Source organism: Microtus pennsylvanicus, chromosome 13 (assembly GCF_037038515.1).
Source record: "Microtus pennsylvanicus isolate mMicPen1 chromosome 13, mMicPen1.hap1, whole genome shotgun sequence".
In the NCBI taxonomy this organism is placed as follows: Eukaryota; Metazoa; Chordata; class Mammalia; order Rodentia; family Cricetidae; genus Microtus; species Microtus pennsylvanicus.
The window spans coordinates 44946528-44970298 of NC_134591.1; the positions used below are offsets into that span (position 1 = coordinate 44946528).

General features: G+C 43.9%; 2 protein-coding genes across 33 annotated transcripts in view; one reads left to right on the plus strand and one right to left on the minus strand.

Moving 5' to 3' along the window:
- Nrdc (nardilysin convertase) overlaps nucleotides 1-21262 on the plus strand; it is a 69531-nt gene extending 48269 nt beyond the window's left edge. The window contains exons 15-31 of one of the 2 annotated variants that reach the window (XM_075946301.1): nucleotides 1704-1808; nucleotides 3436-3559; nucleotides 6394-6480; nucleotides 7895-8014; nucleotides 9250-9301; nucleotides 11380-11530; nucleotides 13353-13480; nucleotides 14343-14505; nucleotides 15715-15746; nucleotides 15936-16074; nucleotides 17914-17961; nucleotides 18205-18257; nucleotides 18549-18632; nucleotides 19417-19507; nucleotides 19622-19738; nucleotides 20339-20428; nucleotides 20551-21262. In XM_075946301.1, coding sequence (XP_075802416.1) covers nucleotides 1704-1808; nucleotides 3436-3559; nucleotides 6394-6480; nucleotides 7895-8014; nucleotides 9250-9301; nucleotides 11380-11530; nucleotides 13353-13480; nucleotides 14343-14505; nucleotides 15715-15746; nucleotides 15936-16074; nucleotides 17914-17961; nucleotides 18205-18257; nucleotides 18549-18632; nucleotides 19417-19507; nucleotides 19622-19738; nucleotides 20339-20428; nucleotides 20551-20745 — 1779 coding nt within the window. In that variant the 3' untranslated portion in view covers nucleotides 20746-21262. The remainder of the gene's footprint in view (nucleotides 1-1703; nucleotides 1809-3435; nucleotides 3560-6393; nucleotides 6481-7894; nucleotides 8015-9249; nucleotides 9302-11379; nucleotides 11531-13352; nucleotides 13481-14342; nucleotides 14506-15714; nucleotides 15747-15935; nucleotides 16075-17913; nucleotides 17962-18204; nucleotides 18258-18548; nucleotides 18633-19416; nucleotides 19508-19621; nucleotides 19739-20338; nucleotides 20429-20550) is intronic. The other variant, XM_075946303.1, reaches the window with a different exon arrangement.
- Nucleotides 21263-21467: 205 nt separating this feature from the next.
- Osbpl9 (oxysterol binding protein like 9) overlaps nucleotides 21468-23771 on the minus strand; it is a 137089-nt gene continuing 134785 nt past the window's right edge. For 29 of the 31 annotated variants that reach the window (XM_075946315.1, XM_075946312.1, XM_075946311.1 and 26 more), the window contains 3 exons: nucleotides 23200-23291; nucleotides 22526-22661; nucleotides 21905-22151 (listed from right to left, as the gene is read on the minus strand). In XM_075946315.1, coding sequence (XP_075802430.1) covers nucleotides 22077-22151; nucleotides 22526-22661; nucleotides 23200-23291 — 303 coding nt within the window. In that variant the 3' untranslated portion in view covers nucleotides 21905-22076. Of the gene's footprint in view, nucleotides 22152-22525; nucleotides 22662-23199; nucleotides 23292-23771 lie in introns of all 31 variants that reach the window. The other 2 variants (XM_075946314.1, XM_075946313.1) reach the window with 1 other exon arrangement.

Genomic DNA, 23771 nt, shown 5'->3' on the forward strand with positions numbered 1-23771 from the left:
AAAGAGCAAGGGATGGAAAGTTACTATGTGCATGCGCACTGGCTTGACAAGGTAAACTGTCGTTTACCATGCACATGCGCACTGGCTTGATTACAGTGGTGGTGCTGATGGTCAGCGTCATCTTGCAATGGAGTATGTGGGAACAGCTCCCCACATCAGTCAGAGCAGTTGCATTATAAGGAAGATGCTGGTAAAAAATAAATTACTAAGAATCTAACACAGGGCTGGAGAGATGGCTCAGAGGTTAAGAGTAATGGCTGCTCTTCTAGAGGCCTTCAGTTCAGTTCCCAGCAACCATATGGTGTCTCACTGCCTTGTATAATAAAATGTGCTGTCCTCTTCTGGCGTATAGGCATACATAATAAACAAACAAATAAATGTTAAAAGAAATAAAAAGGTAAAACAGAGCCAGGCCTGAGGACATGAACCTGTATTCCCAACTACTCTGGAGGCTGTGGCAGGAGGATTCTAGTTCAAGGCCTGAAGGATGAAGACAACTTATAAAACTGAACATTTAATTGGCTTGTGGTTCCAGAGGGTTAGAGTCCATGATGCCATATGAATGGCAGCAGGACCCTCTGAGAGTTCGTACATCTCGAACTTCAGGCAGGAGGTGGAGACTGCACCGGGAATGGTAGGCATTAAGGCTCACAGCCCACCCTCAGTAACACGCCTCCCTTTCCAATAGGCCACAGCTCCTAATCCTCAAATAGTTCCAGCTGGGGACCAAGTATTCAAACACGAGCTTATGGGGGGCATTCTCATTCAGACAACCACAGTGTGTTTGGGTGTGCAGTAAATATTTGAAGTGATTGCTCTTTATTCCTGGAACGTTCTACTTTACAAACCAGAGAACTGGTCATTTTTTCACTTTTAAATTGAGATAACATATTGACTAATATATAACTTCTCCGTAGAGACTTTATACAATATAATAATAAATGTCCATTTTTGAGTACAGTGTGATTTTACTACATATACAATGTTTAATGCTCAGATCAGAGTAATTGGCATATTTGTTACTAAACATTTATATATATTTAGGGAATATTTAAATTCTTTTTTTTTTCTGGCTATTTCAAAATATTTGTTGTTACCCATAGCTATCCTTCCGCTCTGCAGAACAGTGCCACTGCCCCGTCCTGTGGGGCCTGTGCCTGGCAGCTGCCTCTGCAACCTCTGCCTGTTCTGTTGATACTCACTCGTTTACTTTTCTGCTTGTCCCTGCTCTTATCTAGTGACACATTGCAGTTTGACTCAGCCTTACAAGGTTTCTCTGTGTAGCTTTGGAGCCTGTCTTGGGACTCACTCTGTAGACCAGGCTGGCCTCTAACTCACAGAGATCCGCCTGCCTCTGCTTCCCGAGTGCTGGGATTAATTAAAGGTGTGTGCCATCATCATGCGGCGAGTTTGATTCATCTTACGAGTAGTTTTTCACTAGTGGTACTTCAGTGTTGAGTCTGGTCTTTACTGACATAGCAGGCATGTGCCCACGAAGAGGCTGGTGTGACTGGAGTGGAGGAGTTAGGTTGGTCTTGGGCTCAGGGTGGCACTTTGCAGGTGCAGCTTCCTGGCACAGCCGCATGGGCTTGCTCTCCTGGGGTCCTGAGCATCCTCTTCCAGTGACGTAGTGCGTGTGCTGTGAGGACCAGGACAGCAGTGTGGCTCCTGTCTGAATCGCTAACGGTTGTACCTCCTTCCAGACAGATCCGGTGGAGTACGTGGAGAACATGTGTGAGAACATGCAGCTGTACCCACTGCAGGACTTCCTCACCGGAGACCAGCTTCTGTTCCAGTACAAGCCAGACGTAAGGAGCAGTCCTGTTTAGAACTTGCTTTAGGAAGGAGGAGAGTGCAAAACTGTAGTGTAAGAGCTGAGAGAATGGAGAGAATGTGCTAAGTTTAGTCAGAATCTTTGTTCAAACAGAAGACTAATGAGTGATTTCTTACGACTGGTACACAAGACCGTCTTTTCTGGTTTTTTTGGAAACAGTCTCATGTATCCTAGGCTGGCCTCACACTTGTTTTCCAATGAAGGTGACCTTGAACTCCTGATCCTTCTGCTTCTCCCAGGTGCTGTGAATGCAGGCGTGTGTCACCATGCCAAGTTCATGTGGGAGTGGCTGTCAGACCCAGGGCCTCTTGCATGCTAGGCAATCTCTCATATGATGAGCTACATCCCCAACCCCATTTGTTCATCTTTTTATATAAAGGATGAAAATCAAAAATTATTATACAACATTTGTAAATTTTCGAGTGCTGAGACACTTAAAATAGTTAAGACAGTTTCTAAGATTTATGTAGTTTGGTTCTGTGCATTCTTTTTTTAAAAAAATTTCCCTAACCTACTTGTAATTGGAAACTCAGGACAATTAATTTAGCTAGGTGTGGTGGCACATGCCTTTAATCCCAGCACTCGGGAGGCAGAGGCAGAGGCAGACGGATTTCTGTGAGTTCAAGGCTAGCCTGGTCTACAGACTAAGTTCCAGGACAGGAACCAAAGCTATACAGAGAAACCCTGTCCCAAAGGAAAAAAAAAACAAAGGAAAAGGAAAAAAAAAAGAAGAAGAGAGAAAGAAAGAAATTAATTACAGACCGGGTCTGATGGCACAAGCCTATAATTATAACTGTTTGGGAGGCTGGGCTGGAGGATCTCAAGCTCAAGTCTGCCTGAGCTGCAGATTAAGATCCTGATTCAAAATAAAAGGTTGAAAAATGCGTATCTCAGTGGAGGAGAGTTTGCCTAGCATGCTTGCACAAGGTTCTAGGTTTAATCTCCAGGGCTACAAGGGATTAAAGACTTACATATAATACTGTTTGCAAGTGAGCAACAGTTGGTTAGCCATGACTCTACTCCTGGGGAACAAGTCAGCTTCTTTCTATAGGGTAGCTTTTGTCAACCTGGGGTAGTTTGCCCTCAGTGAGTATTTGATAATGTCTGGAGATATTTTGTTTGGGACAGTTAGAGATGGGGGATGGGGTACTCCTAGAACCTATTGGGTAGAAGCCTGAGACTGTATGAACTATCTTAAAATGCAGAAGGTAGGACCCAGCAATAAAGAGTTTTCTGGCCCAAGATAATAGCATATGTTAAACATTGCTTCCTGCCACCTAGAGATAGCACAGTAAATGGCAGACCTGCTTCTCTGTTGCTAGTCCCATCAGAGCGTGAGGGTCCAGAGAGCAGCGTGTGAAGCACCATACGGACACAACACTTGGTGTTTGTCAATTTTTTCTCAATAGAAATAAAAATAAAGCTTTTGAAATAGTAATAAGCTTAAAGAGGTTTATAAATTAGGAGGTTTATGAATTAGAAACAGTTCACTGACATCAAGACACTAGGGTAACAATTGCTTTTTTAACAGGAGTGTATTCACTTAAATTGTTACTGTTTTTTTCCCTTCCCTTCTCTCATGTCACTGTCCCCTTTGTTAGGTCATTGCTGAAGCCCTTAATAAGCTAGTTCCTCAGAAGGCAAACCTCGTTCTTCTGTCCGGTGCTAACGAGGGAAAGTGTGACCTCAAAGAGAAGTGGTTTGGGACTCAGTATAGCACAGAAGGTAAGAGGCTTTACTTCCATATATCTAACTCAGTTGGGACTTTTTTTATTTTTATTTTATTGTATTTTATTTTTTTTGATTTTCGAGACAGGGTTTCTCCGTAGCTTTTTGGTTCCTGTCCTAGAACTAGCTCTTGTAGACCAGGCTGGCCTCGAACTCACAGAGATCCGCCTGCCTCTGCCTCCCGAGTGCTGGGATTAAAGGCATGCACCACCACTGCCCGGCGGGACTTTTTTTAAAAAAGATTTTTTTGTGCAATCATGTGTGTGTGTGTACCTGAGGAAATGAGAAAATGTCAGAACCCATGGAACTGAAGTTATTGGCAGCTGTGACCTGCTCTGTGGGTGCAGAGCAGCAGGTACTCTTAACTGCTGAGCCATCTTTCCAGCCCCATTAGCTGGGAATATTAACTTGATGGTTTTTATAGAGACAAAAAATGTATATGTGTGAACCTGGAAACAACCTAAATGCCCCTCAACCGAAGAATGGGTAAGGAAAATGTGGTTCATTTACACAGTGGAATACTACACAGCAGAAAAAAATGACAGCTTGAATTTTGCAGGCAAATGGATGGAGCTAGAAAACATTATTTTGAGTGAGGTAACCCAGACACAGAAAGACAATTATCACATGTACTCACCCATAGGTGGCTTTTAAACATAAAGCAAAGAAAACCAGCCTATAAGCCACAATCCCAGAGAACTTAGACAACAATGCGGACACTAAGAGAGACTTACATAGATCTAATCTACATGGGAAGTAGAATGTAGAAAAAGACAAGATCTCCTTAGTAAATTGGGAACATGGGGACCTTGGGGGAGGATTGAAGCAGGGAGGGGAGCAAAGAAAAATGTAGAGCTCAATAAATATCAATAAAAAATGTATATGTGTGCAATGCATATATAATTTAATTTTTATTATTTTTTAGACAGGGTCTCACTTTGTAGCCTTGACTAACCTTAGACTCATTGTATAGACCAGTATTACTGTCTTTTCCTCTCCTCTCCTCCCCTCCCCTCCCCTCCCCTCCCCTCCCCTCCTCTCCTCTCCTCTCGTCTTCTCAAGACAGGGTCTCTCTCCATAGCCCTGGCTATTATGTAAAACCAGGATGGCCTCAAACTCACAGAGATCTGTTGGCCCCTGCCTCGGAGTGCTGCAATTATAGGTGTGCTACCCTACCAGGCTCAGGGTGGCTGTCTTAAGGTTTCTCATGTCTGCACTATTATCTTCTAACTTCCCATAATAGCTCATTAAGCCCAAAGATCCTGAAGTCCTTTCACCGTCTTCTGACAGATGTGGTCTGTTCTGCCACAGCAGTCCCCACTCCTGGCACCATAGTTAGGGTTTCTGTTGCTGTGATAAAACATCATGACCAAAAGCAATTCAGGAAGGAAAGGGCTTGTTTCTTCTTAGAACCCTCAGGTCATTCTCCATCACCACGAAGTCAGGGCAGGACCAAAACTGAAACAGAGATCACAGAGGAGGGCTGCTTATTGGCTTGCTCAGCCTGCTTTCTTAGAGCACCCAGGGCCACCTGCCAGACAGGGGTGATAGCACCCATAATGAGCTGGGCCTTCCCATATCAACCACCAATCAAGAAAATATCCTGCAGACCTTCCCGTAGGCAAATATGGATGGAGGCATTTTCTCAATTAAGATTCCCTCTTCCTAGACATGTCTAAGTTCATGCCAAGTTGACAAAAACCAACCAGGATACTGGCCTTAAACTGACAGAGATCTGCCTTCCTCTGCTGCCTGAATGCAGGGATTAAAGGAGTATACCACTATGCCTGGCAAAAGTATAAGTTTTTAAAACTTTATTTGGGAATGAAACTTACTTACCCTTAGTGAGCAGTTCTTTTCTGCTTTATTTATATTTTTGAATTAGTGAAAATAGCCTACTTAATCGATCATTTGGTAGGTAGATTTTTATTTTTTATTCATTGTTATCGATAGTACTTATTGTTTTGGAGGGAAAGTCTTGTTATGTAGTTCTGGCTAGCCTGGATGCAGAACCCTCCCGCCTGCAGCTCCAAGTGCACAGCAGCCCTTGCTTTCATCTTGTTTTGGAGCAATAGTTCTCAGCCTGTGGGTCGTGACCCTATTAGGGGTTGGATGATCTTTTCATGGGGCCCCTTTAGACCATCTGTAAACATAAATATTTACATTATAATTCATAACAGTAGAAAAATTAATTATGAACTATCAACGAAAATAATTTTATTGTTGAGGGGTTACCACAACATTGAGGAACTCTATTAAAAGGGTTGCAGCATTAGGAAGGTTGAGAAACGCTGTTTTATAGAGAAATGTTTCTCTGGACATTTCTAGGCGTCACTGCTTAGCTCCTGCTGTACGCAAACTATTGAGAGAGAGAGAGAGAGAGAGAGAGAGAGAGAGAGAGAGAGAGAGAGGAGAGGAAAAAGAACATTTGTCAGACTCCCATGTGTGTCACGTGGGGATCCAGAATAGATTCTGACTGCGTGTGGTACATATATTTATAATCCAGTAGCCAGGAACTCAAGCAGGAGGAGCTCCAGTTAGAACATAGTGCAGGCTGTGGAATGAGAATGTCTCCAGAATGAAGAGGAAGGGAGGTACAGGAAGAAAGATTGACTCTGAACCAGAGATTCTGGGTGAGACCTGAGTTCTGCATTCTGAATGCTGTCGTAGATGATGGTGGTGCTGGGTCCTGCTTTGACTGTGAGTGTCTAGGTTTTATAGCTATGCCTGAGGAGAAATCTAGTGGAAAAGGCCAGTTGATGGCCACCTTGTTAAGAGAATTCTGGGCGTTGCATTATTTGTTGGATCTGTTTGTTTTTTTCTCTCTACAGATATTGAACACTCTTGGGCTGAACTGTGGAAGAGTAATTTTGACTTAAATCCAGATCTTCATCTTCCAGCTGAAAACAAGTACATAGGTCAGTAAAATAGTCATCATCGTGTGTGTCGATCCACGTGGTGATAAGACACAGCTGTGGTGTGTATCAGTGAACCCATATTTTAGGATATCAGCAGTATTCTGGGATGGGAATTGCTATTTTCTTTGTTTTTTTTTCCTCCACTGGAAAGTGGAGAAAAAACAAATTTAGAAATGCAAAGTGACTTATCCAAGTCCCAGAGGAACTTGACTCCTAATAGTCACAGCTGCTCCTTTCCCAGGAACAGACTGTTAGAAGGCTGTGAGATCAGGTCCAGCTTAGCAAGACAAAGAGCTTGCCGCTGGGTCTGACCTGAGTTCCATCCCTGGAGTCCATATGGTGGAAGGAGAGAACTAGCTCCTGCAAGTTGTCCCTGTCCCCACTGCCCTCCCCACTGAGCAAATGTATTAAAGAGAAGATGAACCAGGAAGTCCACATAATGGGCTTGAGTTTGCTGTGATGATTGCTGAAAACTTATGGTCTATGCAAAAGGAAAATAGGCAAATGTTTAATTGTACATAGAAATGTTGTTATTTCAAAACATTTTGTTCTAAATAGATATGTATCTGCAGACCTATCCATTAGCTTGCATTGGCAAACAGATTTCTAAGTTTCAGTGAGAAAATTAAAACTGGAGGTTTTACCAATGTTCGTGACTGTAGTTTACTCAGGACACCTCCTTTCCCAGCAGTCCATTCACCATCCATATCCACCAGAGAAGAGACAGTCCTCACATCCGTGTCCTTGCACCGCACAAGTCACAAGGTCAATGAGCCAGACTGATACACACGTACTTGCAGTATTATTCAGTCATGTAAAGAGGAAGTATTGATACATATTACAGTGTGATGAATCTTTAACATGCTACATCAGGGGCTAGAGAGCCAGCTTAATGGTCAAGAGCTTTTGCTGCTTTTGCAGAGGAACTGGGTTCAGTTTCCAGCCCCCACATGGCATGAGTTACAGATGGTTGTGAGTGACCATGTGGTGCTGCGAACTGAACCCTAATCTTCTGGAAGAACAGCCAGTGCTCTTAACCATCTCTGGCCCCACCAGTACTTTTTAATAAATACATTATGTGCATTTTTTGTTCTCCATTTTCTTTAACTATCTCTTATCGCTTACCTAATTAACATGTTAATTAAGCAGTTTGTCATTAATTTGAAATGACAAGATAAGCTTTATTTAAGCAGAACTGTTTGGTAATCTTTCCATATTGAAGAATATGTTCATTCAAAATTGAGTTATACAAGTACCCTGACCGCACTCTCCTAGTTAGCAATTGCTTGAGAAAAGGAATAAACTGAATGTACTGTTGGGAATTAGACAGTTTCAGTTTTCATCTAATGTAAGGTCAAGTGGATGTTGTATTCCAGTATTTGAAAAATGGTCACTCTTTTGTTCTTGTTGCTAGCCACGGACTTTACATTGAAGGCTTTTGATTGCCCTGAAACGGAATACCCCGCAAAAATTGTGAATACTCCGCAAGGTTGCCTATGGTATAAGAAGGACAACAAATTCAAAATCCCCAAAGGTGAGCTCTGCCCTAAAGGAGGGAAGTCTTTCTCCTGTGTAGCAATCTCTCTGTTCCTGTTGCTGTCTCCTTCCCCACTTTTTCTTTGAATCCCCTTTTTACACTGAGAAATTAATATGGGCTCCTGTTTCTAGGTGTGTGTATAGACACTCTGCTTTCCAGGAAAGGGAAACTCAGCTCTGGGGCTGGTGAGACAGCTCTACAGCTTACACCCCATACCAAGCCTGTGCTCTGGGTTTTAATCCCCAGGACCTGCATGGTAGGAGGAGAGAATTGTCCCCTGACCTACACACAACTTAAAGAATCAAGTCTAGACAGAAATTGTTTTTAAGTATTTATTCTTTCAGAACAATGAAATTAGAACGAGATATTTGACCATCTTAAAGGATTGATTATATTATTTGAAAATTATGTTTAAAACAGATGGGAAGATATGAGGAAAATTATGCCTAGATACAGTAGAAAGCCTAATCTAAACTTGTCACGGGAACTCTTCCCCAACTGCTTATCTCTGCCCTTTACTCCTAGCATGTAAAGCATGTGTAGTTTGGGGCTAAACAGATTCTTTAAATTCTGTATCTTTTAGGTGGTGGCCCCAACTGTGTTGTTCTTGTGTGTGGCAGCTTGGAGTCATAGAGTGAGGCTGCCATTTGATGAGTGTCCTGAACCTAGACACGCCCCCCTTTCACCCTTCCTCCCCATGCCTCCCTTCTCCAAAACTCCACTCAGTATGTCCAGACTGACCTCCAGATGCCAACCCCACTTCGTCCCCAGGCTTGGGAATCTGAGGCTGCACCAATGTTTGCCTTGAGTGACTTGTTAGAAATAGTGATTGCCTTTTAGTCAGCTTCTTTAGAAGACGGCTCTCGTTCTGACTTCTATGAACATTGAGTTACTTGACTAATGTTCCTAACATGTATACTTCTATAAATATTTTTGCCTATCTGAAGTTACTGGTAAATATGGTTATTCGTAGACCTTTCCATATGTTTGATATTCCCATAGGTTAAAGTGTGCCTTCTATGATACTTTATTTGGAATGGTAAAAAAATCCCTTTAAAAGCTTTAGGAATAAACATAAAGTATGAAGGGATAAAAGAGAATAAACATGTAATGAAGCTTTAAGGATTAGTAGTTTATTTAGATTTTAAAAGCCACATTAGGAGAAAATAGTAGGTGTTAAAATATTTGAGGCCTCTACCATCTGTATTTTATCCGTGGTCTTTTTCTTCCAGCCTATATACGTTTCCATCTGATCTCACCTTTGATACAGAAGTCTGCAGCAAAGTAAGTGTTTGGGCTTTTGTTGTTATTGTTTTCCTCAAAAAAGAAAAAAAGTCTAAACTGTGCCTGGCTAGTTTTATGTCAACTTCCAGAAGCCTGACCTTGCTTTTAGAAGACCTGTGGGAAAGCCTGAGGTACATTTTCTTGATTAACTGTTGATGAAATTGGGCTGAGCAAGCCATGGGAAGGAAGCCATCAAGGCATAAGCAGCACCTTCCATGGCCTCTGCATCAGCTCCTGCCTCCAGGTTCCTTCCCTGCTTGAGTTCCTGCCCTGACTTCCTTTGATGATGGACTGTGATGTGGAAATTTAGCAAAATAAACCCTTTCCTTCCCAGTTTCTTTTGGTCATGGTGTTCATCACAGCAGTGATGACCCTGACTGAAGAGTTGGTCCAGGAGGGGAGTACTGCTGTGACAGATGGACCATATTTGGGGAGGACGGTGGGAGGACTCTGGGCTGGAGAAGCCCTGGAGTGTTGGAAGCTTGTTGAGCTGTGGTGGGAACTGGGGGAATGAGACCGGTGCAGGCGATGAAGCCTGGCTTATGAAGTTTCAAGTGGAAGCAAAGACTGTGGGGCCTTTTGTGCGACATTGTGAATTAAGAATCTGTGGTATGTGGTCAGCTGAAGCTGAAGACAGCTGTGACTAAGAAGATCAGCACCGTGGTGGCAGACTCCTCTGGGAAGTGTTTCCTTGGGGCCAGCACACTGACTTCTTAAACCATTGGAAAACAGTTTTATTTCCATTTTTGTTTTCTGTGCTCTAAACAAGGCAGAATAATAACTCGTAAGCAAATCACAGAATTACTGGGTTGGGAAATGTCCTAAAATTAAGCTCTCACTGTAAACTAGGAATGGAGTCATCCAGGGACTGGCTTCCTGTCTTCAGAGAAGGCTGACTGCATTTCTGTTGAGCTAGTACCGAAAGGCTGCAGAATTTTAAGTTTTATTATAAACTGTATGTGTTTGTATGTGTCTAGGGATGGGGTGTGGTGGGGGTGCTGCTGCTGCTGGTGGGAATGGGTGCAGGTTCCAGAACAGGTCAGAAAAGGGCACTGGGTCCATTCGAGCTGGAATCATAAGCAGTTGTGAATTATCTGTTGTGGGTGCTGGGAATTGAACTCAGGTCCTCCGCAAGAGCTTCTAACTGCTGAACCATCTCTCCAACCCCAACATCCAGACTTTTAATTATACCTTGTTCTTTATAAATTATTCATGAATAATTCATTTGTGAAATTGTTCATAAATATTCATTATACCTGGGTTGGGAAAGGCCCTCACTGTACTTTCCAGACTTTTAATTATAATTTGTTTTTTACAAATTATTTTTACATATAAATTATTATAATGATTTGTCCTTTACAAATTATTATATTTATAACTTGCAGACTTTTAACTATACATATTATTCATAAATAATTCATTTATGAAACTATTCATATATTTTCATTTATATAGACAGCTACACTGTGGGAGATCAGAGGGCCCAAAAAGTGAGTTATAGGAAAGGCTCAGAAAATGTTAGTGAATTTCTTTTTTTTGTTTTTAGTTTGAGACAGAGTTTTTCTGTGTAGCCCTGGCTGTCATAGAACTCTTTCTGTAGACCAGCCTTGAACTCCCAGAGATCCGCCTGCTCCTGCCTCCCGAGTGCTGGGGTTAAAGGTGTGCTGCCACCCCCCGGCTGTATTTCTTTTTCTTTGCCTCTTAATTATAAAATCCAGCCCTAAAATAATAAGCATTATGCTATCTACCCCCCACCCCCTTCATGTATTACTGTTCTCCATTTGCTCATATTTTAAATGTGTAAGTCTGAAACCCTAAGCCTGGCTTTGAGGCTGGCTCATTCCCTTGCTGCGTGTGTACGTGTTGTCATTCTCTGTGTATGTGACATGGGAAGATTGGGACAGCTACTGAAGGTTGTCCTCTGATAGGCCTGTGAAGTTAGACTTCAGACCCCAGGGGCTGTATGTTCTAGAGCAGAGAATGAACGCCTTACTAAAGGGAGGTTTCTGATAGAAAGAGGTCTGTGTTCTTGTCTTTCCTGCCAATTGATGATGCTAGTTCCACTTTGTCCTGTCCAGTGTTGTCCTCTTTGACATCTTCGTCAATATTCTTACCCACAACCTCGCTGAGCCAGCTTATGAAGCCGACGTGGCACAGCTGGAGTACAAACTAGTGGCTGGAGAGCACGGTCTCATTATTCGAGTGAAAGGATTCAACCACAAACTACCTGTAAGTAAACGAGTTCTGCTTTCTCTGAGGGAGCTTTGAAATCCTGTATTTATCTGTGTTGTCCCAAAGCACTATAAGCAGAGACCCGATGGGCAGTGCCACAGGTTTGCCTTGCATATGACAACTGTTCTTTGAACATACACAATAAGATTCCTGCCCTGGCTTCCCTCAATGACGGACTGTGATGTGGAAACCCTTTCCCCTGTCAAGCTGGTTTTGGTCAGTGTTTCATGGCAACAACAGAGACACAGACTAGAACAAGCCTATCCCTGAATCTGGGCTTAGTGACTGGCAATCTAGGGTTCTTCTGTCTCTGGGTGCTGTGGTGGGGTGGGGTGCAGGTTCTCATGCTCCATGGCACACACTTTACTGACTGGGCCACCTCCCTGGGCCCACAAAGAGTTTTGTAAATATATATATTATATATAAATATTTATATATATTGGGCTGGAGAGATGAGTCAGAGGTTATGAGCACTTGTCCTGAGTTCAATTCCCAGCAAGCACTTGATGGCTCACAACAATCTGTAATGTGATCTGGCGCCCTCTTTTGGCCTGCAGCCATACATGCAGGCAGAACACTGTATACATAATAAATAAATAAATCTTGAAAAAGAATACACTAATAAGATATATTAATGTATATTCCGGCAATACATAGGAATACACCTGTGCTTTAGGGCTGATCTTATTTTGGTTTGTTCTGTTTCTCTGAAGCCCACGGTGGCATTTAGGTTTGGTCTGAGGTAAATTCTCACAAAAGAGCAATAACAAACTTAAGGAAGGACGTTAATATTCTGGGAACTGTTCACATAAGGAAGGTAGCACAGGAAAGAACCTGGCAGAATCCAGCCCTGCACTGAGAAAACTCTGAAGTCTAATTCTTCCCTTTATAGCGTTGCTGCTGTCTGCCCACCAGGAGACGCTGTGGAGTGACTTACTTTTGCCCACCTTCAAATGTAGCGTTAAGATTCAAACAGATTGAATCCCAGAATGCAGTGAGTGTCATCTGGGAAACATGTTTAGAAAGCTGTTTAAAATACAAACCTTGGAAAATTGGTGTTTTCCAAGTTTTTGAGGTTTGTCTCACCTTAATACTTAAAAGTGATATATATTTATGTATAGAAAAATAAAGATTGATTTTATTTACAGGATATAGGTGTAAACTTCTTAAAAATTTTGAAAATTAAATATAACAACATTGTACAATAAATGATGCACCTTGGCTAAGTTCCTGAATGACAGAGCCGAAGCAGTTTTTAGAAATGATCAGAAACAAGTATTTGAGTTACAAATCGGGAAAAAACAAAACAATGCCCAGGAAAAGGAAAACGTTTAAGTACTATCTAAAGAAAATTGTAAAACTTCACATTTCTGAATAAGAATTTTTTTTTTTTTTTTGAGGCAGGGCCTCACTATACGTCCCTGGCTGTCCTAAAACTGGTTCTGTAGACCAGGCACTGGCCTTGAACTCACAGAGATCCCCTGTCTCTTCCTCTCAAGTGCTGGATTAAAGGTGTGCACCACCATGTCTGATTTGGATTAAGACTAATATTAAACAGTTATCACTGCATCCAAAATTTATATGCAAATAAAATAACCTTCCAGTTGAAGGCACATTTTCCAGGTAGTTTGGAAGGAAGATGCTGGAAACTGAAGACAAACTGCCTCAGCTTTGAGGAATGCAGCAGCCTTGGCCTGTGGGGACTGAGTCCCGAGCACTCCTCTCAGGTCCTGACTCCGTGCTAACTGAGAAAAGCCTTTCCTCCCTGGAGCGGAGTGCGCTTTCCGAGCTTTGCTGCTGAAAATGCCTTTTCTTTTAGCTGCTCTTCCAGCTCATCATTGACTACCTGGCTGAGTTCAGTTCCACACCCGCTGTCTTCACCATGATAACTGAGCAGCTGAAGAAGACCTACTTCAACATCCTCATCAAGCCGGAGACTCTGGCCAAGTAGGTGGACATGGGACATGACTAGAAACTGCTGGCTTCCAGGAGGAGGCATATGGGTTGCTGAACCTTTTAACCTCCACTGTCGAGAAGAGTGCAGAAGGGATCTCCACAGCCTGAGCAAAAGCATAAACCCTCTGTGACAGGGATGCCTTGGCTGATTGTAACCTGCATGGCTATCTTTGTGTGAATCAGAAAAAGGTGCCTCGGGGTGCTCTGCATCTTCTGACAAAAGAACGCCTGTGGGAAGGGCAGAAAAGGCTCTGTGAGGGGGCACAGCCCTTGGTCCTTTGGCTTTAAGCCACTTGATGACTTCATGGCTTAGGCATCTGTAAATGGTCATCCAACAGCCTGACCTTAAACATAGGCCCGCTTTTGTTTTATAAGTGAGAATGAAAAATTGAATCACAGATAGTAAGAACTCAAAAAATCCAATAGCTATTAGGGAGTCAGTGTGGAGATGGGGAGTGAAGTTAGTCAGTCATGAACTCGGGTTACTGCAATCATAGACATTTTACTATACTTCAGCTAGCACTACAAATTAGTGACATTTCTAACAAAACAGAAATAATTAAAAATTTGTGTATAAAAAATTAGTACAATTAGTTAAATTTGACTTACTTAGCAACTTATGTGAAATATTTCACTCTATAGCTGAGTCAGGAAGGTGCATTGTATTGGTGAATAAACCCATTTAAAACTTTGTATGCAGTTTAATCTCTGCTCTTGCTATTTTGGCATTCATTTTCTCCATCATGCTATGGTGGGAATCACCTGTCTTGAAACACTTCTACAGAATCTTGACCTGACCTTTTTCTTAAGATACATTTCTTGCAACATTTGCTTTTAAATGTCCTTTGTGCAGAGATGTGAGACTTTTGATCCTGGAATATTCCCGCTGGTCTATGATTGACAAGTACCGGGCTTTAATGGATGGCCTTTCCCTTGATTCTCTGCTGAACTTTGTCAAGGATTTTAAATCCCAGCTCTTTGTTGAGGGCCTGGTGCAAGGGAATGTCACCAGCACGGTGAGTGTGGTGCTCTTACAGTGGGTGGGACCTGTGAATTTCATTCTTCTCCCGAAAGGTTTTGTTGGGCCAGCATCACCAAATTCTGGTAGGAATTCCTGATCTGATGCCAGGCCAGGTCTTAAGCAAAAGACTGTTTATGACTTAGTGAAAGGGGTTTGTTATTATTTTGCTTAAGATCACATGAGAAAACTATAATGTAGAGATTAAAATAGGAAGAGTTGAGTGATAAAATGTGTGCTGCGCATACATGCATAGCCAGAATCTGCATGCAGGCTTGGCCAAGCTCAGCAGTGAAATTTTAAGTATCTAAGTAGTAAGATGGATAGAAAAGGTGGAATGGTAGTTTCCAGGGGCCTGTGGGGCTGGAAGGGAGGCAGAAGAGAAGTGTTTAATGGGTATATAATTCTGATTTTCCAAGATAGAGATGTTTTGAAAATATGTCTCACAAGCATGACTATAGTTAATTGAATTGTGTGTGTATATATATAATTTCCAAGACAGGGTTTCTCTGTAGCCATAGCTAGCCTTGAAATCAGAGATCTGCTTGCCTCTGTTTCCTGAGGATTAAAAATTGTTCTAGGATTAAGAATTGTACACTTTGTTAAGTGACAAGCTTTGTTATATGAAAATGACGAAGCCTGAAAATAATGAAGTAAACGAAAAGTGCTTAGGAGCTAGCCAGGGAGATGTCCAAATTCCCTGCCAGAGTGGGAAAATGCTCCCTCTTAGATCTGTGGCTTCTATTCTTCCCCTTCTTTCCGGTTTTCTCTCCCAAACCCCAAGCCAGCCTTGGTTTCTGTCCTGCCAAACGAAAGACTTCCCAAAGTCTCAGTAGCAAGAAAAGCAGGACAGCTGGTTGTCTAACACAGTGGGAGGGCCAGGCAGGAGTTTAGGCTGGAGACTTGATGTCATGAAGTAGCTGCAGGGGAAATTATTACAGAGTTGATCATCTTATAGGCAGAACAGAGTCTGAGGAGGAACAGAAGGGATGCAGTCTGTCAGCTGCTCAGACTTGTACAATACAGCACTGGCCGCAGCATGGCCTAGCTAGATAAGCCAGTGTGAATACACTCGGCGGACGGGCAGCGGGAATCATTCAGCACTTGATAAACATCTTGTCCAGTGATCAGGTCACAGGCTCTGCTTTCCTACTGCTGTCTGTCCTAAGTGCTGCAGAAATTGGAGTTATTCTCTTTTATCTTTTAGGAGTCTATGGATTTCCTGAAATACGTTGTTGAGTAAGTATTGGATTTTTCCTCTGAGGTTTAGTGCTCTTCCCAGAAAGAAACAGGCTGGAGCTCGTCTGTTACTCAGCTCTCAGACCCTCCCGGTGCTTGCTTTTCTTGGCCTGATATAAACAGCAGTTGAGAGGGGGTTGAGGGAGAGCACTCAGTGTGCCCATGTGACCTGCACTGACTCTTTTGCAGCAAGCTGAACTTCGTGCCCCTGGAGCAGGAGATGCCTGTGCAGTTCCAGGTGGTGCAGCTGCCCAGCGGCCACCACTTATGCAAAGTCAGAGCCCTGAATAAAGGTGATGCTAACTCGGAAGTCACTGTGTACTACCAGGTGAGTTGGCCCCACCGCACAGCAGGTCTCCAGTACTTAGGCTGAGTTTCACCCTTTTGTTGTATTAAACTTGGGGGAGTTTGTGCAGTTAAAAACCGTCACTAATATGCGCCTCCCTCTTGAAAAAAAATCACACTGAGTATTGTTTTATTAATCAACGGGTAATGTAGAACACACAGTAAACGTGATGGAGCTGGGCAGTGGTGGCACACGCCTTTAATCCCCAGACTCGGGAGGCAAAGGCAGGAGGAGAGTTCGAGGCCAGCCTGGTCTACAGAGCTAGTTCCAGGACAGCTGTGACTGTTACACAGAGAAACCCTATCTTGAAAAACCAAGAAAAAAAAAGTGATAAAATTCCTACATAGTCCCTAACAGAATCCAAGGAGTGAGATCGTTTTAAAGGACAGCTTGGAAAGAAATGAAATGAACCTAGCTAAGCAATCAGCATAGAACTGGTTTTTGTGGGATGGTAAATCCAAGGCAGTTTGCTATTTTCTGTGACTCAGGTCTCCTTTATGTGTGTGTATTTTTTCTACAGTGGAGGGCTGGGGTTGGGTGTGGGTAGGCTGTAAAGGCTTCCCAGCAGACCCCACTCCACTGAGCCTGCTGCAGCATGGCCTTGTTTACTTTTGGGGGGGGGACTTTTTATTGTGTGGCTAATCATGGGCCCGTTGTATGTACATGTATATGTTTCAACAGGTGTATGTGGAAGTAGGTCAGCGGTCAACCTTGGGGATCATTCCTTAGGTGCCATTCCTCTAGCCCTTCCCTTAAGAACCCCGAGACAAGGACTGGCTTGGAGAACAGCAAGCAGGCGAGCCTAGTGGCCAGTAAGCCCAAGGATTACAAGGACATGCCACTACGCCAAGAAGTTTTTTCAGAAGAATTATTTTAATTTTAAGAGTATGGGTGTTTTGCCTGCACGTATGTCTGTGTACCACATGAGTGCCTGGTACCTGCAGAGGCCAGAAAAGGGTATTGGATCCTTGGAACCGGAGTTAACCGTGAGCCACCACTGCCCCAAACCCATCATCTTTTAAATGTGGACTCTGAGGATTGAACTCAGGTCCTGGTGCTCATAGGGCAAGCACTTAGCCTCTGAGCCATCTTGCCGTCATTCCTCCTCCTCTCCACATCTTATTTTGACATTGTCCTGTTTGACGGATGCAAATTCCCCTTCTGATGCCCTGGCCATCTCATACTAGCTGCTTCCATTAGGAAACTTTCCTTTCTCACAGAACACACGAGTGGTCATGGATAGCCCCCTTAAAGGGAACAGAACTTCTTGGTGATTGTTAATCAGACTCCATCCTCTTCCTCTGGTAAAACAGGAAAGACAAGGAATGAGTCTGTGCAAGGAATCTGCAAGAGACCGTATGATCAGCACCCTTGTTTTCTGAGTTAGCTTGCTGTTCTCCAGACTTCTCGGGTACTTCCACAGTACTTGGTTTGACTGCAGAAGCTACCTTTCAGTTTTCATGCATTTTGAGAAACAGATTCAGATCCTCCAATCACTCCACATTTCCTGCTGTCCTCCTTAGGGCTTTCAACTACGTACTTGATTTTACAGTGTATCCTGAGCCTTGCAGGCAGGACCTGTCAGGCTTAGTATTGTTGGCTTCACCCATGTCTACCTGGAAGTCTGCACAAGTGCCAAGAATACAGGTGTTCTAGCACTATTCCTGTTCTTAGGTTCTCAGGATAGTGGGAAGGCATAGTAAATAGGATTGTTGAGACAAGAAGCTAAGGAGTGAAACCCAAGAAAGTAGCTGCCAAGATCATTAAACCCTTGCTTGTAATCGTTAAGTCATTGCTTCTCTGATCATGTTTTCCCTTCAGTCAGGTACCAGGAGTCTAAGAGAATACACTCTTATGGAGCTGCTTGTGGTAAGTTCATGAAGTGGTGTTCAGGAGTTCCTTGTCTACCTATCATGAGGCCAACCTTCATGCCTAAGGGATGTGGACCTGTGCTAGTCAGAAACTTGTAAATGGAAGGTCAGGTGGTCATTTATTCTCATCCAATATGCACAGTCAGGGGCCTGGACCATTTAGAACTGTATGGAGGAGGATCTTGGAGATCATCACACCTTAGGGTGAGAAATAGCTGATGGAAAGTATGTTGAATTACAGATGCACATGGAAGAGCCCTGCTTTGACTTCCTTCGAACCAAGCAGACCCTTGGGTAAGTCTGCTGGCAAAAGCACTGAGAGCCTGGAACTCCCTTGCAGAGTTTGCCAGTCTGCTTTGGCCCTCCCATACCTTACACTATAGTACCTACATGTCAGTATTTCTGCAGTTCCTATGTTGGACTGTGATGGGGTTTTCAGTTTGTTCAGGCATCTGGATAAGCCAGAAAAGTGAGCTTGTACCCAGTTCAGCATCGGGGTGGGTACCTTCACCCCATGTTCATTGCTTCTCTGGACAGGAACCTGGTGACCACATGAACAACTCTAACTTCTCTGTCTGGCTTTAGGTACCACGTCTACCCAACATGTAGGAACACATCTGGGATTCTAGGATTCTCTGTAACTGTTGGGACTCAGGCAACCAAATACAAGTAAGAGAGTAAATGGGTACACTCCTGGTTTTCCAGATGTGAGGGTAGGGTGGGGCTCTACAGGTGCATCCCTGAACATCTGTGCTATGTACAGCTGTGGCTATGCATGGTTTGCTTTTAGTTGGAAGGGGTGGGGTGGATAATGGACAGCCCATCTAGGACTAATCAGAGCTTTACGGGTCCATAGGGTGTGGCTCAAACCCTACAGGTCACTCTGCAGGACTTACTAATATGCTTGTTTTCAGAGAGAAAGTGGATGTTGGACTGATGATGTGGTCATCACTGAATGCACAAAGCCCTGGCCCTGGGTTTTGATTCCCAGTACCACATAAAGCCAGGCATAGCATAGCATCATCTTATAGTCAAGGCCAGCCTGGGCTGCATGACTGTCTTAAACTGCAAAACCAGCAGATGGCTCTGCTGTCCGGAGCACTTGCGCTCTCGCTAGAGATGTCACTGCTGACAGGTCACAGCCCTAATCAAGCTCTGACATCACTCGAACAGTGGCTCACAACTGTCTCTAACTCCAATTTCGGGGAACCTAATGTGCTCTTCTGACCTCTGTGGGTACAGGTACACATGTGAGCAAAACATCCACACACACAACCTGAGGTGTAAGGCCGTGGCAGTTCCAGCTGTCAGTGTGTGAGCACTAGGAAATGAGGCCGGAGAGGAGAGGAACAGGATGTTCTCATTTTCTTTGCTCTCCTGGCTTAGGGTGAAAACATTTAGCCTTTATGCGAGTGAACCTGAATTACTTTGGCTTCTATTCAAATTCTTTCAGCTCTGAAACTGTTGACAAGAAGATAGAAGAATTTCTTTCCAGCTTTGAGGAGAAGATTGAGAACCTCACTGAAGATGCATTCAACACTCAGGTGACTGTTTTCGGTCTGTTCACGTCCCAATATCTAACCAATGTCCCTTTAAAACCCAGTGTGCACGCATGCCACGCTGGCACGTCTGAATGGGTGTGATGTTGTGGCTGACAGGTCACATCTCTAATCAAGCTGAAGGAGTGTGAGGACACCCACCTTGGGGAGGAGGTGGACAGGAACTGGAATGAAGTGGTGACACAGCAGTATCTCTTTGACCGCCTTGCCCATGAGGTAACGAGTTCTCAGATTAGGGCAGCCCTGAGGACACTGAGTCTCGGGTTCAAACCGCAGATGTGGAGGAGGAACCTAGGCCACGGGGCCTGGTTGTCTGTCTCTTAAATCTTTAGTTGTTAGAGTCCCTGTCATTTCTCTGTAAGATGCACATCTTTACCTCTGTTCGTGGACCAATTCAGCCAGAGAAGCTCCACTTTGAGGTTTATTATGAGACTCGATGAGGGTAACTATGGGTTTCTACTAAAGAATATATAGAGTTTATATTTTTATGAACATGGAGTTCTAAAGGTCTTTTGGCAACTTCTAGCTGGAATTACTAAAACCATCACAAAAGAGCTTTGGTCCTCTCATCCAGGTGACTGATAAGCACTGTACTCACTCTGTGAGCCTTCACAGTTGCTGAGTGTGAAGTCCTCTGCTGATGTAGACAGCTGTTAGCAAGTGCAAAGACTGGTCCTTGAGGATCTCTGTCCTTTTGTGGAAGGGTGGGGGCAGACTGAGCAAGTTCCGGAAGATAAACTTAAGGTGCTGAGGAGTGGGGACAGAGGTCTGCCAAGGACAGCCAAGGACACCTGTTTCTTTCCTGTCCTCTGCAAGATTGAAGCACTGAAGTCTTTCTCAAAGTCAGACCTGGTCAGCTGGTTCAAGGCTCACAGAGGACCTGGAAGTAAAATGCTCAGTGTCCACGTGAGTACACTCAACCATTCGGAGTTGCTGGCACCTAGCTGGCAAATTTTTCACCCTAGTCTTCGGCTGCTTCCAGACACCTAGCTGGCAAACTTCTCACCCAAGTCTTTGGCCTCTTCCAGGTTGTTGGATATGGGAAGTATGAACTGGAAGAAGATAGCACCCCTTTTGGTGAGGACTCCAATTCTCGTGAAGGGATGCAGCTGACCTACCTGCTACCCTCTCCTCTCCTGGCAGATTCTACCATCCCCATTACTGATATCAGGGCCTTCACATCAATGCTCAGCCTCTTCCCCTACCACAAAATAGTCAAATAAACTGCAGTCTCACTGGCCTGAAGCAGTGTGTATTTAAAGCCGTGTGTGAATTGTATGGAGTTACACTACTGCCTTAGGACTTCATTGGATTTTGCGATGGCAACCTAGGATTTGATTTACTCTTCTCTCCTCTGCAAGACTAACCCAGGGTTACTGCACTGGATGGCAATGCGCCAGTAGCCAAGTGTGACCCAGACACTTACGTCAGCAGCTTGCCCGGCCTGTGTCCTCGGAGGAGGAGAACCCAGTTTTGTTTTGTTTTTTTTTCGAGACAGGGTTTCTCTGTGGCTTGGAGCCTGTCCTGGAACTAGCTCTTGTAGACCAGGCTGGTCTCAAACTCACAGAGATCCGCCTGCCTCTGCCTCCCGAGTGCTGGGATTAAAGGCGTGTGCCACCATCGCCCGGCGAGAACCCAGTTCTTGTGTGCCTACATGTAACTAATTTGTTATAGCACCAGACTGCCCTGTTTTGTTTTTTAATGTATTTTTAAATAAACATAGTTCTGTATTTCCCTTCAGATCAAGCCATCTCCCGTGGCTTTTTTGGGGTGGGGAAGGTGGAAATGGTGTGCTCCTCGAGCCCTGGAAGGCGGGAAGGTGTTTCAGGCTGAGCTCCCTGTGCTATAGAGGAGCAGGGCTGGAGTCCTGGGAGAAGCTCTGCCTCAGTCCCAGGTTGCTAAATTGGTTTCCAAGGTTAGTCATATAAACAATGAAAGAAACGTATTTTTAAAAAGGTTGGAAAATTATTTTATGAAGCCTTAAGAAGCACTGCAGATAATTGGACTAATCCAAGTTTAGATACAATCTAATAGTTCAATTCTAAAATAAAGGTTATAGGTGAACAATGAAATTTCCTAATACGTGACGTTCATACATTGCTCTGATGTTCTAAAAGGACTCTGCGGAAACAGTGTCTACAGGTGGTGGGCTTGTGGGAAAACTCAGGTGTGTCTGTGTGTCATGTCTAGAACCCAAGATTATATGAACTAGAAGACAGAGATTTTATGCCTGAACAGCAGAAGTAGAGGACAGGACACTAAGACCGGGGTCTCTCTGGAAATGCTTTTCAAAGCATGGGATCTGGAAAAGGAAGAGACATCTTGTTTCAAAGCCTGAAGTTTTTCTCAGGATTGAAGTCAGAATTGTAACTGCACAGAGGAGAAAGGGAAGCGTTTTCCACTTTAATTGTTCATCTGTGTCGTCAAGTCCAGTATCCCTGAGATAGGAACCACTGCAATAAGAAAGGAAGTGACAGGTTCTCCTGAAGGAAGATCGATTGTTGCTTAATTACGCCTACTGCCCTGGTCACCAGGTGTGAACTGAGTCGCCAGCCTAATGTTTCACAGCACCAAGACGCTTCAGTAATGGTTCGTCATAAACCCAGCACTCTCCATCTTCATGGAAGAGCTACAGAAGGAAGAGAGGACTCGGTTAGACAGTGCACGCTGTATTGCATGTGATGCCCATCCCAGGACTCGGTTAGACAGTGCACGCTGTATTGTATGTGATGCCCATCCCAGGACTCGGTTAGACAGTGCACGCTGTATTGTATGTGATGCCCATCCCAGGACTCGGTTAGACAGTGCACGCTGTATGGTATGTGATGCCCATTCCAGGACTCGGTTAGACAGTGCACGCTGTATTGTATGTCATGCCCATTCCACCTGCTGAAATGAGTATCTGGCAGGGACCAGAGGAACTCTTGGGTTTACCTCTTAAGTATTCACAGAAATAACCAAGTTACCGCTCGAAGCTGCAGAGGAAGCAGGATCAGGACTTACCCTCGTCTCCCACTGAATTTCCTTCTCCTTCCTTTCTCGGGCTTCTGCTCTTTGTCTTTCTTCAAGTCTGTGCTTTGCTTCGGTTGCTGCATCAATGTCTCTGATTTTTAAATTGAAAGTGACATCCTTCCAAAGGCTAAAGAGATGGAAGGAGCCTGTGAGCTGGAGAATGTAAACCTACAGCCACCTGACAGCTGCTGAGTACAGACTAGACCTCCTTACGCTGCTAATGGTACCAGAGCAGTAAAGAGCCCTCTGCTACTTGTCCGACCATGTGTCAAGCTGCCTGTCCCTACTTCCTTTGTTGACAACAGCAGGAGCTAAGACTTGGGAGTCTGCCTCTGCCTCTACAACTCTAGGGAGTCAGTTTATTTCTCGGGCTTGAGTGTCTTTAAACAGAAAGGGGAAGGGTCAAGAGGTCAACTGCAGGGACTTCAGGGCATAAGAAGTGGCTCCTTTATGTTGCTGCTATTTCAACTGTAGGGCAAGAGGCAGAGAGAAGTCAGCAAACTTAGCTGTAGTTACAAAGCTCTTAAATGTGGGAACTGACAAAGGGCCCAGGCACTGAGCTCAGCCTGTACTGTTTTTCAATGCTCTGTTTCCCAGACCCACCTGGACCCGGGCCTAGGCAAGCAGGAAGCACCATGGCAGCTTACTCTAGTTATGCTCCTTACCAGCGGGACTCATACTCGTTCTGATCTTCCAATTTCCTCACTTTTTTCTTGATTATAGGCAACTTCTTGGTATCTACAAAGATGGTATTTTCCTAGATAACGAGAGGTAAAATGGTGTGTTATCAGTCAGTGTTACTACAGAGTCAACTTCCCAGGAGACTTTAACACACAGATCCTATAAAGCTCAGCACAGTGAGTTTCAGATGCAACCTAAATCCAATAATTCTTACGCTTAGAAGCTCAAATCAGCAGGCACAGTCTGTGTGTTCACTACATGCTAGAGCTATCTCTTAGAGCTATACCACCTCTATCAAGTAATCCTCATGTCAGGCAGCCTCTCTGAAGACAGGCTCAAATCCTCTCTAGACTCCAGTTCACAGCGCTCCCTGCTCATCTATGTACCTGACTTAGGAGAAACAATGAGAGTACATAAAACCCAAGTTCCTTAATGGTGGACTATCTTATTTATCTGATGCAAAGCCATCAGTGAATTTCATCATAAACCTGAGTGTATAAAACACAAATTAGTTTAGCACTTTGTACTGGCTAATTTTATGTCAGCTTGACACAGG